The sequence below is a fragment of the Citrus clementina genome, unplaced genomic scaffold, assembly GCF_000493195.1.
Source record: "Citrus clementina cultivar Clemenules unplaced genomic scaffold, Citrus_clementina_v1.0 scaffold_3, whole genome shotgun sequence".
Lineage (NCBI taxonomy): Eukaryota > Viridiplantae > Streptophyta > Magnoliopsida > Sapindales > Rutaceae > Citrus > Citrus x clementina.
In genome coordinates, this window is record NW_006262339.1 from 22,163,802 (window position 1) to 22,181,104 (window position 17,303).

The 17,303-nt window shown below is 33.8% G+C and overlaps 1 protein-coding gene, 1 long non-coding RNA gene and 1 pseudogene across 4 annotated transcripts; 1 reads left to right on the forward strand and 2 right to left on the reverse strand.

The window, feature by feature from the left end:
• LOC112099697 (TMV resistance protein N-like) lies at window positions 1-2,031 on the reverse strand. Its single transcript, XM_024187134.1, has 3 exons — window positions 1,819-2,031; window positions 499-579; window positions 1-372 (listed from the first exon to the last, which is right to left on the reverse strand). Exons 1-3 carry the CDS (start codon window positions 2,029-2,031, stop codon window positions 1-3), a joined length of 666 nt encoding a protein of 221 aa, XP_024042902.1.
• Window positions 2,032-7,776: 5,745 nt separating this feature from the next.
• On the forward strand, window positions 7,777-10,997 carry LOC18048546. Of its 3 annotated transcripts, XR_002906457.1 has the most exons (6): window positions 7,777-8,636; window positions 9,008-9,061; window positions 9,640-9,730; window positions 9,919-10,060; window positions 10,186-10,243; window positions 10,718-10,997. It is a non-coding gene; the product is annotated as an uncharacterized LOC18048546 (long non-coding RNA). The 3 variants fall into 3 exon arrangements; XR_002906456.1 differs by lacking the exon at window positions 7,777-8,636 and having other exon boundaries at window positions 8,682-9,061; XR_002906458.1 differs by lacking the exon at window positions 7,777-8,636 and having other exon boundaries at window positions 8,682-9,061; window positions 10,750-10,997.
• A 2,331-nt stretch (window positions 10,998-13,328) lies between these two features.
• Window positions 13,329-17,252, reverse strand: LOC18049086 (annotated as a pseudogene).
• Between the last annotated feature and the right edge of the window lie 51 nt (window positions 17,253-17,303).

The window sequence follows — 17,303 nt, forward strand, 5'->3', positions numbered from 1 at the left end:
TCATATTGGTAGGGAAGCACAAATCCCATGATGTAGATGATAGTGGTCCACTGGTTTAAGATTCTTCAAGATAGAAACAGACGTCGGAAGTTGCCTAATTGCTGTTCCACTAATATCAAGCTCTTCCAAGCTATCTACTTTCCCCAAGTTCTCTGGCACATTTTCAAGTGTGGAGCAGCCAGAGAGATTCAGAATTTTAAGAGATTTCAAACCACTGATGGGACTTAGAAGACACTCGAGATTTTGCCAATCTTTAAAATTCAACACAACAAGGCCAGTTAGATATTCAACTGACAATGGCAATTCTCGAATAGCAGTTCCATCTAAAATGAGCATAGTTAGAGATTTTAAACTTCCCCAAAACTTTTCCAGCTTCGAGCAACCAGAGAGCGTTAGAGTTCTTAAACATTTTAATCTACTTATAGTAATTGGAAGACTCAAGAGATATTTACAACCTTTTAAATTTTGCAAAAAATGCCAGAGAGATATTCAATTGACATTGGCAATCCTCTTATAGCGGTTCCCAACAATCGAAGCGCCAACAGATGTTCCATACGTCCCATGATCTCTGGAAACAATCTGAATTTCAAAAGGCCAGAGAAATTCAAAGTGGAAGGAAATTTTAGAGCACTTATGAAATTTGGAAGACACTCAATATTTTTACAACCTTTCAAATTCAACTAAACAATTCCAGATAAAAGTACAATTGATAATAGTAGTCCCTTAATATCAGTTCCATCCAAAAGAAGCTGCCGCAAAAACTTCATATTTCCCACAATCTCTGGAAATTTCTTCAACTTTGAGCAACCAGAAAGTACCAATGTTTTTGGAGATTTCATAAAAATTAACCTTAAGTTCTGAAAAGTCATATACCATGCATTCGACTACTTCAGTTCCTTACAAATCATAAAAGCAGATGATAAGTGCAGACTAGGATGTGAAGATGTCCATAAAATTATTTATGCATAGATTTAAAGCATAGAATGTCAAGCAAAACAAATGTTTGATAGAATGAGCAATATGCTCAATGAAATGCCTCTATGAGTCAAGCATGTCAGATGACTCATAAGAGTGATTCAGCAAGAGATGAGAATAATTTGGAATAGTCATGAAGATAAGATCAAAGATTGAATTAAGCAAATGTGGGCAGACCTTTCTCAGGGCACAAAGTCGTTTCCTTCGTATCAATGTAACGATGACCAAAGGATCTCCTTAAAAGCCTACATTGTGAAATTGATAGCTTGGGCAAAGGAAAACATTTTGTACGTGTATCATTAAAAAAATGAATAAAATGTAGGCTGCATTACAGAATATGTTTTACTTTGCATTATATAATGATAGCAATTTTATACTTCATTTCTTGACTTTTAGAATCACGAACTCAAAATACATGCATTGCACTTTGTCACTTACCCTTTTTTTTGTTAACACATGATGTACATCTGTTATGTTCCACAATCTGCTGCTGTTGTTCAGCTAATGTTCTTACAACATTAGCTGATTGGTTTACAACACTTTCGACAGCTACACATATCCTTTCCCTGGCTGATTGGTTTTGAAGGCTTTCATACAAAGAAGTCCAAGAGCTTCATCATAGTATAGTTGCTTAAGGACCAACAATTCGTCCACTCTATGTGTTGTCAACGATGCTTATCTCTAGATGTTATGATGATCCTGCTGCCTGAACTTTCTAGCTAACCTTTTTGTGTCGTAGCCCACTTCGAATTATGTTGATAACATTATATACATTCCATTTTGTTAGGAAATCTGACCTCTTTTTTCTGAGGTTTATCTAACGTTGGCAAGAAAACTACTTACTTCAAATTCATGATAGATCAAGTTATAAACAACCTTTGCAAGAGCTGCCTTACCTATACCTCCGATATCACAGATCCCTATCATACGAATATCATTAGGCCCTTTATCCATTAGAATCGTTAGCTTCTCCAAGTGTGAATCCATTCCTACTAGCTCTTTAAGAGTCTCTGATTTTAAAGGAATTTTGCTTGATATCTCATTGACAATCTCCATAATAAAGTCTGATTCATTCCTGCGGGTTGAGTAGAACAAGAAAAGATTTGTGTTGGTGAGCTAAAGCTAGTGTGAGCGTAACGTAGTGTCAAAAAATTAGATAATATAGATCTACAAAACGGAAGTGATAAAGTCATAACTTGTGTTTGATTAATCTCTAGGTTATTCTTCATGTAACTCTTCTCTAATTTCGTCTATAACTCTTCGTATGTAGATATTCATTGATCAAGTTATTATTTCAATTAAATCCTATGATTTTAACAAATTCTTATACATTTATTCTATTGTCTCTCCCTGTTCTTATGCCTAAAACTTGATAAATTCTAGAATCCCTCTGCTCTACCACATCATTCACCCAACAACATAGTATAAAATCTTGTCATGTAAAGTTTATTGGAAAATTGTAGGTAAGTTGGTTGTTTCAATAACGAGATGAATATGAACGCTATTTTGGTAAAATCTTATTGTTGATACAAATATGCACATGCACATGCACACACTGAACATGAAACTAGTAAATAAATATACTGAATAAATATTGGCAGTTTTTTAATAGTGGAGAAATCCAGACATCTTCTCACTTATTATGATTCATGCAGAACAAACAAAAATTAGTTGATCCACATCTTAGAAAATTAATCATTGAGAATAAGAATGATTACCTATCTTTCAATTCCTAGCCAAAGATATTAGCCACCTCTTGCAGAGCGCCTCTCCATTTTTGCACCTTTTCTATATTCTCCTTCAAGAACTTCTTCATGATTAGCAATCGCTTCTTGAAAACTTCCTATATGTTTCCTTACCACTGTTGGTTCAACATCATAGAAAATTGGAAAAACCAATTGTTGGCGAACATGACGTGTTCTTCCATTCAACAATCTTAACAAGTTCATCCAAGCACCAAGTTGAAGAAGCACAGTTTCTTGAGAAGACAATAACTGAAATTCTTGATTCTTCAATTACTTTAGACAGTGTTGGTGAAATGGATATTCCCCTTTCACGTTCTTTTTCATCACTGAATACATTAATTCCAGTTTTATTCAAAGTGGACTAGAGGTGATCTGAAAAGTTCTTGCAGTGCGGGTGTCTTGTCTTCACCTCTGAAGCTCAAGCAGACATGGTAGTTCCTGGGATGCTCATGATGCAAGCAATTGACTCCACAACCTCTTATTGCAATAAGTAACTGGCTGTTAAATAATCGTACTTCAGCAAACGAAAATAAAATACCAGCAAGTAAATTGAAACAGTGGAAAACACCCAGAGTATACCAGTAAAGTGGCAACAGTTTTGGTTCTTGGCAACAAGAGAAAAAAAAAATTCTCATTCAACTGCTTTAATTGAATTTCTTATGTGAATAAATTGTAGCAACAGATGTATCGTCTCATTGTTCAACATATCAGGTGGGATGCATTCCTTCTTGGGCATTTTATCGAACATAATTTCTCAAAAATTCCTTCCTTAAACTTAGCTTGCAATTCCATATAAGGTGAGATCGATCATCTACATATTTGTTTTTCATCCTTCCAATGCTTGAATTTCTTCGAAAATCCCTGCGATATAATTTACTTGATCTAGGTTGTTCTAACTTTTTTTCCTTTTTTTTTTTTGATGAATCCTCACCAAAGTGAGGAGGTTTTATTAAAATAAAATAAAAATATAGCAAGAAAACCAGCCAAACTAAAATTACAAAAGCTAGCTGAACAGATAGCTAGGCAGCCTAAAAACATCCTCATGCAAAAGAGAAGCAACATGAAGGGTGCAGAGTCCCACCAAGTAAAGGAATCCACCATGGCACCTAAATTGCTCAAACAATCAGCTACCCTATCAGCCTCCCTGAAGACACGAGAAAAGCGCAACGTCATGGAATCCATGAGAGCAAAACAATTATTCCATCGATGAATAAGAAACCATGGGTGGAAGCCGCTTGTTACAAAGATGAAGCACAGTTAAAGCAGATTCACATTTGATCCATGACGTAGTCCAACATTCAAAAGAAGCATGCTCAATCGCCAAGATAACAGCAAACAGTTCAGCAACAAAAGCCGTTTCAACATGTAATGGACAAGAGAAATCCCCCAGAAATTCTCCCTCACAGTTTCTGAACACAGCCCCACAAGCGAAAACATGCAAAGAACCTTCAGCGATTTTTGACTATAAACGTAAGCAGATTTTTAATTTTAATATACGCATTAATGATTTAACTAATTTTATGTATGTATTTATATTTTTAATTTTTTCTCATTCCTTTTTATGTAAGAGTGAGTTGAGGCTCGACCCCAATTCGGCCTTTAAACTAAGACCTTGTTCCTTATACATGGGCCCAAATGGGCTTGGGTCATTTATTTCAAGAGTAGCCTTTTGACATCCCTTAAAATTTCTTATAAAACTCATTTTCTATTAAAACTACTTGAATAACTATAAATAAATAATTTTTTTTAAATTTTAAATGGGATTTCAATTAAACACTTAAATAAATTAAGGTTTTAATAAATAATTTACACCCACATCATTTCATAATTTATATCTATATTTATGAGAAGATATTTAATTTTAATAAATGAGTTTATATTTTATAAATTAAATAAGAAGTATTTTTGGAAATAAAATTCAATAAGTGGTGTTGTCTATTATGTTTCAGATAGATCACCAAAACTATTGGTGTGTTAAAACTTCACTTACTTTCAAATCTTATTGAAGACAATATGAATTTGATCCAACTTAATGCTAGTTAATATGTTGGTTTAATGCCTATGTTGGGGGTGTCAATGCCTTTGCATTCAACCATTTCAACTATAGACAATAGATCTATGCTGTATTTTCTTTGTGATAAATATACACAATGTGCGTCTTGCAACACTTTAATTCCAAGGAAATAAGATAATATTCCTAGGTCTTTTAAGGCAAATGCTTTCCTAAACTGAATTATAAAACTTTTTAACTTTATAGTACTTGGACTTGTAATGAGTGTTTCTTCTTATGAAAAGAGAGGTATCCAAATTAGTATTAATAAAACCCTAATGGAATAAACAGCTTTTTAGCTTATCAAACTAAGCTCTAGGAACTTGTTTGAGTCTCTATAGACATTTGTACAATTTGCACACAAACTCAGGTTTCTCAGCATTAATAAAGCCTTTCGGCTGACGCATGAATACTTCCCTAGTTAACTCTCCATTAAAAAAGGCATTGTTAACATTAATTGCCTTATTTTCCATTAGTTCATCACTCCTAGGCTCAGTACCACTCTAATAATAGCTAATTTAACCACTTGACTGAATGTGTTAAAGTAATTCACCCCTGCCACTTGCTAAAATCCTTTAGCAATAAGCCTGGATTTATACTTAGCTACATTTCCATCTTTGTTATACTTGATCCTTTACACCCATTTATTGTCAGCAACATGATGACCAGCTTGTCTTGGAATTAATGTCCATGTATTATTCTTAACCAAAGCATTATATTCTTCTTTCATAGCTTGCAGCCCTCTGGAGTCATCTAATGCCTCTTGTACATTATCAGGTTCTTTATGAATGAGAGCAACAGTTGTTGTATCTTTTTTTTTTGTTTTGTTTATTCAATAACAAAAAAACTGATGTTAGAGCATCTTCCAGGAAATTATATACGAAAACGGAAACATAAGTACAATCATATTATATTCTTAAATTATGTCTACGAATACAAAGTAAATTAAAATAAGATTAGTGAAATAATAAAAATGTAAATATTAATGATAGATAAAAAAAAATAGCATATGATAGTAATGCCTTACTAAACAATATTATAGTAGATGGCAAGTCTAGCTATTTGAAGAGAACTTTAAAACCATAGGCATCTAAAAAATTACCGAAAATAAACTTTATTATACGCTAATTATTCCGTGCCATTTTCCTGAGCACTTTTGTATATTTTAGAAATGCATACTTAAACAATCTGATCAAGTATGAAAGCATTTTCGATTCATGGAAGGTAACAACTTTGAAGATGATATTTTGGTTTTGTGGTAATTTAACATATATGAAATAAAAATTGCCAACTGAAATTGATGATGCATGCTTACTGAAATATTCAGAGAATAGTAAGCAGGCTTCTCCCTTTATTTGAGTTTACTAAATGGATTCTTGAGGTTGTGGTTCCTGATCACCTCAACATATGCAGTAAGGCTTCGCCTTGACGTTGTTGCTACAACCATCTTTGATGCAAAAAAATTTGAGGGGATGCATTCATATTATAATTGGTAAAGCGATTCCATTGGATTGTAGTTTTGTCAAACTCCTCCATATAAACTAGTGGATATCACACCTCTCACCTCCGATCCTGGCAAGAACACACCCCTGAGAAGTTACAGAATTTATGATTACAGTCCACAAAGCATTTGTACTTTTCATGGGAATGAATGGAAAAAATATTATCTATTTATTACAGTCCACCGCATGGTTTTAAAGTTTTTCCGGACTTTCCCACACTTTAAAATTCTGGATCAGAAAACTACCCTATTTGGCAATGACACAGTCCACAAAGCATTTATACTTTTCTTTGGCTACTAACACATGATAGATTGAAAACGAAAACGAAGCTAATGAGGAGGCATATTCCAATAGGCATTATATATGATCATTATGTTTTTTCGGTGAAGGATATGTTGCATGTTCTTAGGGATTGGATCGTGGAAAAAAGACTTTGGAACCGATTCCTCCCTGTGGCACAATGCCATCAATTCTTTTCTCTTAATCTAAAGGAATTGACTTGTCAAAATCTATTGAGTAAAAGGCTGTTGGGTTCAAATTTGAAGTGGAGTACTTTATTTAGAGTACTTTGTTTGGAACTTTGCAAGTTCGTTAGTGAACATCAAGCTTGCTTGGCATTGTTAAAGTTTTGGAAATATGATGGGTGACCTTCAAGTAGTTGGAAGAGTTAAAAAGCTCGACAAGAAAAATTACAATACGTGGGCAACATTGATGGAGTCTTGCTTACAAGGTCAAGATCTCTAGGAGATTGTTTGTGGTAACAATATGAGACCACTAACTGAGGATGCCGCTTTAAAGAAGTGAAGCATTATAGCTGGAAGGCCATGTTCGCCATCAAGACTACAATTGAAGAAGAAATGCTGCAACACATAAAAAAGGTTAAAATACCTAAGAAAACTTGGGATACTTCTACAATGAGTTTTTCAAAGAAGAATAACATATGGCTACAACTTTTGAAAAATGAGCTACTATCAATTTTATAATGAAACATGATGATTGACGAGTACTTAAACAAGTTAAAATTCCGATACCATAAAATTTCTAGGTTAGATTCTACTGCTGTAATTTCTAAATTTAGAATAAAGAGAATTATTGTCAATGGTTTGAGGCTTAAGCTTAAGAGCTTTGTTACAACTATCTAAGGTTGTCCAACTCAACCAACCATTGAGAATTTTGAAAACTTACTTACTGATCAAGAAGTAATTGACAAGCAATTGAGTGGGGCCTTAGTAATGGATGATGAGGAAATGTTATTTATTGATAACCCTACTAGAAAAATGACTTTTACTAATATTAAGTTGCTGATACTAAATAAAAAATATCAATATTTGATGACTTAATTAACTTTTAGTGTGTTTTACATATTAATGCCGGTGGTTATTAATAATATAGTATCATAAACTCTTACTGATACTAAGATATATATTTTTAATTTTAATTTTAATTTTTCTTATTTCACACGACGTGGTTTTACTTTTAAAATTAGGGTATCTTAAATTCTAACACTTGAGAAATTTTTTGGCCTTAACGAAAGTACTATTCCCTCTTCATCTTGCCTCTCTCCCAAATCCTTCCTACTCATTTGAAGAAACCCTAAATTGAAACAAAGCAAATCACCCAGCCTTTTCAGTCTTAACAAAACAATTACTCTCAGTCTCCCAACAAAGTAAAATCATCCTAGTTTTACTTTATGAAGCGTATGGGTCTTGATTCTTCGGTCACCACCGAAGACAACCAAAGGATAAAAAAAGTCAAACAAGATGAGGAGGAATAAGAAAGAGGAAGAGCAAGTCAAAGAAACTAGCTTCACAAATCTATATGAGAACTCCCTGTTCGAGGTGTTGAAACACGCGGACACCAGGACTTCGTTGCAGGCGGCCTTGCGTCAACAAGCTATGGCACAAGACACTCAAAATGAGCACCTTTGGAAGTTAATTTGCACCCACCACTTCGCTAACGTTGGGTGCGCTACCCAACAGCTCAGATCTGTAGTCCTGGCTCTTGGTGGCTCCCGTCGCCTTCACTCCCTCTATCTCGGTGGCTCCCGTCGCTTTCTCTCTCTGCCATTCTTTCTCTCACAGTCGAAACCAAAACTCAAATCCCTAACTCCCCAGCCACAAAACCTCTCATTTGCCTCAAAACAAAACAAAATCAATCTGTACTCCTCTCTGATTATTCGAAAGTTAGAAGCACCTTCAATAGTTCTCTCTGAAAAGCCATTCACCTTAAATAGTTCTTTCTAATTTTCTCTTAATTTCGACTGTGATTTTATTGTTTCTATAGCTGTAGTTTGATTAATTTTGATAAATTTTGCTTGATTTGATGGAAAGCATGATTTATTACATGTCTGCTTGAGATAAGCCGGTTAGTAATTTTTTTAAAAATAATTATATGTAATATTTGTTTTGATTCGCATATCGTAAACACGATGTTATTGTCTACTAACTAATTATAGACTTCGATTTACATTCACCTAAATAGGATATGATTATGTATCCTTTTTTTTTTTTTTGGCTGTTTGCTGATTGTGTTATTTATAGTGTTGTTATTGGCGGTTTATATGGTGAGTAGGGCAGTATTTTAATTGAAACAATTAAAGATATGGGGAATTATTAGGTAGAAAGTGGCTGCAGGAGGAGGTTCTTCTATTTCAGTGTGCCTAAATAGTATTCATTTTGCCCCCTTTTTTTTTTTACTGCTGACTATTGTTCCTTGTGAATGCGTTTCTAATCCAGAGACTTCGCCCTGTGGTATCCACTTTGAGAAACTACTCATCTGCAACTAAACAGGTAATTGTGCCTTTTATAACTTATTACTTGTAATGCACTGATTTTGGCTGTATGATGATTGTATTCTTCTATATGTATAGGCTTTTATTATTATTATTAGTGAATCAGCTGAATGCTTAAGAAATTCTAATACTAATAGTTATGTTCTTCATTATACTTACTATGTATGGATTTTGATGCATTTTAAGAAGAATATGAAATTAAATATTTGACTGTAGGGACAACAAATATGTTCGAGCTTTTATTAGTATAATAGTATGTGAATTAAAAATATTATAATTTGAACAAACTCCGAAGCTTTGAAACTATGCACTTTCATGTTGCTATTTGTGACAGTGGATTTTGATTGCTCTTTGTTAGCGACTCGCTTTTACTTGTTTGATAATGTTTATAATTCGTCCATCTCATTATACTTGAAAGTTGGTGATTCTATGTAATTTATAAATCCAACCGGTATCTTTTTATTTAAATCGGTAGGCCAGAAGCAAAGCAATCTTTTTATGCATTGGCTGTATTAGTAAATCACATAGATAAAATCACAGGGTTTATATTGTTATTTATTTCTTTTCTGTTTGCAGGAAAATTCCAAGGGATTTGACAGAGGCATCACTATCTGGTGCAGGATTATCCATAATAGCAGCCCTTTCTATGTTGTTTTTATTTGGAATGGTAGGTTGCCGCTTGCATAGTTGTGCCTCTTTTGTCGGATATCATGGGTGCATTTTGCATATTCAGTGTATATTATCGTCCACCTGGATTGTTTGTGTAACATGATGCTTTCATGGAGTTCTATTTGGCTTTTCATTGTTTCTAGAACAGATTAAATTTAACAAAAACTATTCGCAATTTTTCTATAGGACCTGATTTAAGACCCACTGGTTCTGAATTCCACTCAATGCTTGTTATACATTCGCTTAAGCATGGAGAGGAAGCTGATGATGATTCTGTTGAAGGTTCTCATACGCTACCTGCCAATAATTTTGATAGTTATTCACACGAGTAAGTGAGCCTTCTCTGAACCACAACTTATAATTTTTATTTTCAATTCTGTGATCACAATATTTCTCTGCTATGTGGCAATTGCAATGATGCCTTCTTTGATTTGTATTATATTTCCTTTCCAGGTATCCTATTTTAGCTGTCAATTTTTATGATCCATGGTGCTACTGGAGTAAATGCCTGGTATTTTTATTTTCACCTTTTGTTTCTCAAATTTTGTCTTGTTGCTTTTTGATCATTGTTGTCTAGATTTACCTTATTGGATCTATTCTTTCTCATGTTTGTGTTGATGTAATTGCCAGATATAATATTTTAAATTTATTCACTTGGATGTCATGTTTGTGCCTGCTCATATGCACACATTGCTCTGTTTGTCCACTGACAGTTGCACATAAATTCCTTCATTACTTTGGTTAACTCCATTGGTCTCTGTGTTTGTGTTGAACTTTCCATGCCTGTTATACAACCAAGCATGGGTTTTCTTTTGTTTGTATGACTGTATTGTTAGACTTCCTCTCATGATGTTGTTAATAATTTCTCCTCTTTTTCTTGGACAACGGTTAAAATAATTTTTATTGTTAATATAATATGCTTGTCTTGCATGCATTTATATGCCATTAGGAAACTATGTAGATTTCAGCATGTAAATTTTATCAGTTTTTTTATTGTGCATGTCTTGAATGGTGCAGGATGACTTACAATAAACCAAAGCATGTATGTGGGTCAAAACTAAATAATCAGAGCAAATGTCAAATTGGAACATGGAAACAATAATAAGCATGTATGTGTTGGAAGATTGTGCTGTTACTATATATCAGATTATAAATTATTTGTAGTTGGTAAACAAGGTAATAAGTTTCAAACAATGTAATAATTTTTAAATTGTTCATTGCAATGTAATAGTTTTCATATTGATGAATGTAAATTTCAATTCAAATGCCAATTGCAAATGTTCAATTTCTATTATATGGATTTCTAATTTTTTTTAATTTTTTCGCAAATAAACATTGATACCAAAGTATCGTTATATTTATTATGCTTTTGTATCATTATTTGTTTGATAACATAGTCTCGTTATATATGTGATGTTCAAGCATCAATATTTTTTTGATACTACGGTGACATAGATTCGTTGATACAAAAAACTCGTGTCAATAAGTTTCTTGCACCGTATTCAGTGACACTAAATTCGGTGTAGTAAAACAAGTTCTTGATACTAAAATAGTATCAAAGAAGGCTATTTTTTTACTAGTGTAAAAAGAGACATCGATTCAGACAATATAGCGATAAAGTAATGTAGGAAGCATATTAGATAAAATAAATTAGAATTTATTAGGAATTATAATATTTGGGTATTTAGTATTTTATTAGAGTTTATCTTATTTTTTAAACTTATTCGATCATGTTTGGAATTTTAATCTAATTAGCATTTTAAATTATTTATTTTATTTATGAAGGATTAAGATTAAGTTGGCTACTTAGTATATATAGGCTTCTTACTAATAGTTCTTTATAACATACATAAGCTTATCATCAATAATATTTAATATTTCTTAATTGAGATATTTTCTTCTTCATAAGAGCCTTTTTTCTTGAATTTTCAGAAACGTATGTTATAATGAAATTTAGTATCGCTTCTGCGATGCGTCAAGTGGTGTCAGAGTCTTTCTTTGTATTAGGCAGAGCTTTCCTGACCATCAACCATTCCCCATACACAAATCCTCCCTCCATCATCCATTGTTTTCATTAAAAAAAAAAAAAAAGAAGAAGAAGAAGAAAAAGTTAGAAAAATAGCAAAACCCGAAGCCACCTCACGTCCATCGTCTGCAGCTGCTACCTCTGTCATTCTTCACCTTTTTCATGCTTTAATAAAATTTAACATAATGCTCACTATTTTGTATATTATTAAGGACCATTGAATGATTAATCATGAAGTGTATATTATTTTTCACATCAATTTAGCACAACCTATACCATGAAATTATGGATTATGTTACAGTGAATACTTTTATATGGTAGGAATATAAGTTTAAGTTTTACAAGCCTATTTTCATTTAATTTTCCAATATCACTTTGTTGATTTCGTAAAGTTGAAATTAACATAAATTCTTAATTAGCTATATAGTTTATGAATCATGAAAGATTGTTTTGTTGATATTCATTGATTGTGGTTACAAAATTTTATGTCACTAAGAGGCTGATTGCATTTATGATGGTAATTAATATAATAAGTAAATATTAACTCCAATAATATTCATGAAATATTATCTATTTATTTTATATTCTCGTTATAAAAGCATGGTTTTGGATATTTTAACTTAAATTTTGACACAAAAAATGAGCCATTAATCTCTCACAATCTAATGGTTAATGTTAAAAGTCAATCACCCTAAGATTAAATAAATACTTTTAGGTTGATCAAGTTCTTAACCAGCCATATGTTACTTTGACATGGTCAAAAATTTTTCTTGGTGTTTGTATTTGCCAAGATTACATAATACATTTTCTTCTTGGCACAAGAAATTTAAGCATATTTATCTAGGCAGAATCCAGAAGAAATATACTTATATTGATTCTATTAGTGACTCTCACATATTCAAATATGTAAAAAGATAAGTAGTTATAGCAAGAGATTTTATTTTAATTGTTAATCCTGACGTGATAATCAAATCCAATACCAAATACTTTCATTAATTTTCTATCTCTCTTAAAATATTTGAGTCCAAAAATCCGCAAAATGTTGAATGTTATTTACAAGTCTTAACATAATGTTTTTGATCTGGCTAATTAATTAAGACTTAAGTGGTGGAGCATTCATTATAATTGATCCATGTTCTTCAACCGCATCCACGTTAAATTCAAATAATTTTTTTTAAAGATCTAGGGAGTTTTGTTTTGTTAAGTTTGAAAATAGTTAAATAGTCAATCTTAAGATTTATTTTTAATACTAATGTTAGACACTTACCTAGTATCTTGAGTTTTTGAATTAAATGATTTACTAATTGACGATATTAGTGCTAAAGTTTCGTATTTGAACTCTCCACAACAAGTTCATTTGTATCGATTAAATTATGTTTCAATTATTTCTCATTGGCATGCATCGAACTCTCTCATGCTTGCTTTGTGTTAATTTACGTTTTTTTTTTCTTCTAATTCTGAATCATTTTTCAAGTCCAGTCCTTTTATATATATTTTCAAAATTTTGTCCGATCGCTCACCGCATCTATGTACGGCATCTTTTGCAGGAAAAACAGAGTAATAAAACAAAGCAGGAAAAACAGAGTAATAAAACATCTGTCCAACTGTTTGACCCAAGCCAGGCATTTTCTGGTAATTTAACAGGGAAATAAGTAACAAGAACAGATACAATAAATAAATACAAAGAAAGTAAATGAAATGCGATCTGCAGAGAAAAATAAAATTTGTGCCCTTCATTCGAGTAGTCTAAATCTTTTAGGTTGTGGTTCCTCCTCATCATTACAGCAGCCACTTCCACTAGCTTCAGCCGCCCCAACATATCCTTCAAGACTTCGCTTTAGAAAGCTTCGCTCAGACGACGTCGTTGATCCTGCATCATCCCGGCAGCAACTTCCACTGGCTTCTACCCTGTCTAAGTCATCATTAAGGCTACGCGTAAAGGATGTTGATCCAGAACAATCGTGACCGAATTCGTTCAATCTCCAAACCGGACCAATTGTTTGGTTGAACTTATCCCCTTGATGCACATATATTGGATGCAAACCGCACCTCTTCAGCATCAATCCCGACGGCGAAGAAAATTCCACTTTACAAATATTATGGTAGTATCGCCACACCTCTTCCCTATTCAGGTAGTATAGCCAAAGATGGTCTGACACAGCCTGACTGAATTGCTTTCCAAACAAAATTCCATAACTATTCACGTCGGTAGGCCGGACACGCAGATAATGTACGGGATATGGATACGGTCGTATATAATAAGGAAGTGAATATTTAGGGGCATGAAAAACACAGCACATAGCATATCCCACAAGCTTACTATTCTTATACGTCTTTGGAGGCGTGCTTATTGTTATTGAAGAACCCTCATTATTCTGATACTCGAACCACTCTGGGATTTCACTTCCAGGAACAATTATGTTAAACAGATAGTTCTGAAACCCCACAAATACATATATATATATATTAGAAAGCCATACCAATGCATAATTTTTAGGCATGATTTTAGCAACAGGTGAGAGAGTGTAAGAAATTGACATTACCTGTTTAATGTACTTGTCCGACAGTGACATATTCTGCAACCCCACGGAAAAAAAAAAGTGAGTAAATAAATAAAATAAAAAGACATAACATGTATTGCATCAGTTTTAGGCATGATGTAGCACAGGTGAGAGTGAGAGACTGACCTCAGAATTTTTAATGTACTCTTTCAGCAGTGAAAGCGCCAAATCATAGCTGCCAGTCAATTTCGAGCAATCCCCACAATAAAGGTTTAACGACGGGAGTCGATGCTCGTTTAAGTTTAAATTTAATACATCTGATAATGTCTCCAACGAAACACAACCCCCTAACGAAATCCGATGTATACTGGCTGGAAGTCGAGGCAGATTTTGAAGCATTTTGCATTCCTCTAATTCAATCTCCCGAAGATTAGAAAGACGGTAGATGCTTGCCGGTAGCGAAACAAAACTGTTTCTACTCAAACATAACGTTTCTAATGAGCATAAGTCGCCAATACCACTTGGGATTGCTCCTTCCCCTAGATCACAGTAACTGATATCCAATTTCGTTAAACTACACAAACCTGACAGAGAAGACGGCAAACTGAAATCCATCGGATCTGAACTCCTTCGTATCAAATTGATAGGAAAGCGCAGAAACCATGATGCAGATGATGGTGATCCTTTGCACCCACGACAAGATAGTTCTTTAAGATTCTTCATAAGAAAAATCGACGATGGAGGTTGCCTTATAGCTGTACCACTTATATCAAGTTTTTCCAAACTTTCTACTTGCCCAAGCGTCTCAGGCACATTTTCAAGTTTGAAGCAGCCTGAGAGATTCAAATTTCTGAGGGATTTCAAACCATTTATACTGCTAGGAAGTCTCACGAGAGTTTTGCAGTCATTCAAATTCAACAATCGAAGTTTGGTCAAAAGCTCTATAGATGATGGCACTTCTGTGATAGAAGTTCCGTCTAAAAAGAGCTCTGACAGATCTACCACACTTATCACAGTCTCTGGAAATTTCACTATTTTCGAGCAACCAGATAGCACGAGCGTTTGTAGACATTCTAAACTGCCTATTGTAATTGGAAGACTCGCGAGATTTCTGCAATCTTTCAAATTCAATGAAACAAGGCCAGACATAAGTTCAATTGATACTGGCAGTTCTTTGATATCAGTTTCATCCAAAAGAAGTTCCCGTAGACACTCCATACTTCCCACAACGCGTGGAAGTTTCCTCAATTTCAAGCAACCAGAAAGAACAAGTGTTTTAAGCGATTTCATAAATATCTCACCCGGAAGAGTTGTAAGACTTGTACAACCTTTCAAATTCAACAAGATCAGCTTATTGTGACGTAGCAAAGACTGGTGAATTTCACGCAACCTTGTACATCCTTCAAGATCCAACACCTCTAAGTTTGGGACCTTTGTGAAGTCTGGTGTCTTAATCAGATTCTCCGAATGGCTGAGTTTCAAGACTCTCAACATGTTTAAAGGCTGTTGAAAACAAAAAAAGGAGCTAAAATGATATTTCTTAATTCATATACTACTATAATAATAAATTGTTATCAACAATTATTCACTGAAAAATATAAATTAGTGACCAAAAAAAAAATTGATCTTACTTTGATTCCCTTCCATAATTCTTCAATGCGGCTGTAGCACATTTTAAATTTAACAGTTTTATCCAATTGCAAATTTGATGGCAAAGATTTCAAAGGATACCGATGCCAATCAAGTAATCGCAACCTGTTCGAGAGGTATTCTAGGCCTTCAGGAAGTTGCACATTACTGATTTTGAGCAATCTTAGGTTGGTCATCAGTGAAAATGCTTTAGCACTTAAATGCACATCATTTCCACGAAAGAAATCATCATCAACCATTATTCCTACAACTACTTCACTTCCCTGAAAATTATAAAGAAAGTCGTTCGTTAGAAATTTAACTAGCTAAAAGAAGTGAGCTGAGCTAGAAATAAATACTTTTAGATCCCCTTTATTATTCACTTACTGTATTTTGTGACAATACATGGTGTACATCTGCTTCCTTCCACAATCTACTGCGTTTTCCAGGCTCGTCGGGGGATTGTCTCCTAACAATTTGGTGACCCATTTCTTGTATCAAATCATGCATCCACAATCTGTTATTCTCATGTACTGTTAATAAAGATTTTTCTATAAGAACTTCTATTCCAACGACTGGGGAAAAACCACATCCCTCTAGAATTTTCAATACATAATCTCTAGTCTTCCATTTAAAGAAACATGCAATATCGAGAAATATTTTCTTCTCTAATTCTTGTAGTCCGTCAAAACTTATTTGAAGTATACTCATAATCTTATTGGGAGGCTCTATTTGTAGCCTTTCCAAGGTGCTTCTCCATTGATCCACGGATCTACCATTCAAAAAGGAACCCAAAACTTCGAGAGCTAATGGAAGACCACCGACATACCGTAGAACACCTTCTGACAGCTGCACACATTCTTCAAGAGGCTTTTGGATTTTAAAAGCTTTCATGTTGAAAAGTTGAAGAGCATCATGGTAATTTAGTTCATTAGGCTTATATATTTCATCCATTCCATGTGTCTTTAATAGATGTTCATCTCGCGATGTTACAATGATCCTACTGCCTGAACCAAACCACTCACGCTTTCCAGCTAAATACTCTAATTGCTTTATGTCAACCACATCATCAATAACAAGAAGAACCTTTTTGTGTTGCAGCCTGCTTCCTAAAATGTTGATGCCATCACCGACATTCCATATGCTATCTTTTTCGAGCTTCAATATTTCGAAAAGGAGTTGCCTTTGAAAAGAGATTACACTGCCTTTGTTTTCAAATTTTTCTCTAACATCGGCAGAAAACTACTCCCTTCAAATTCATGAGAGATCAAGTCATAAACAACTCTTGCAAGAGTCGTCTTACCTAAACCTCCCATACCACAAATCCCTATCATACGAACATCATCATTAGGCCCTTTGTTCATAAGAGGACCTCAGTTCTTCAAGCGTGGAATCTTATCCCACTAGATTCTTAA

Bases quoted from the DNA above. Each gene is read 5' to 3' on its own strand.
- LOC112099697 (XM_024187134.1), bottom strand. From the start codon at position 2,031: ATGGAGATTGTCAATGAGATATCAAGCAAAATTCCTTTAAAATCAGAG. The intron at 580-1,818 runs GTAAGTAGTTTT...TTTGAAATTCAG, and splicing joins TGATCTATCATGAATTTGAA to ATTGTTTCCAGAGATCATGG. The intron at 373-498 runs GTCAATTGAATA...GGTTGCTCGAAG, and splicing joins GCTATAAGAGGATTGCCAAT to CTGGAAAAGTTTTGGGGAAG.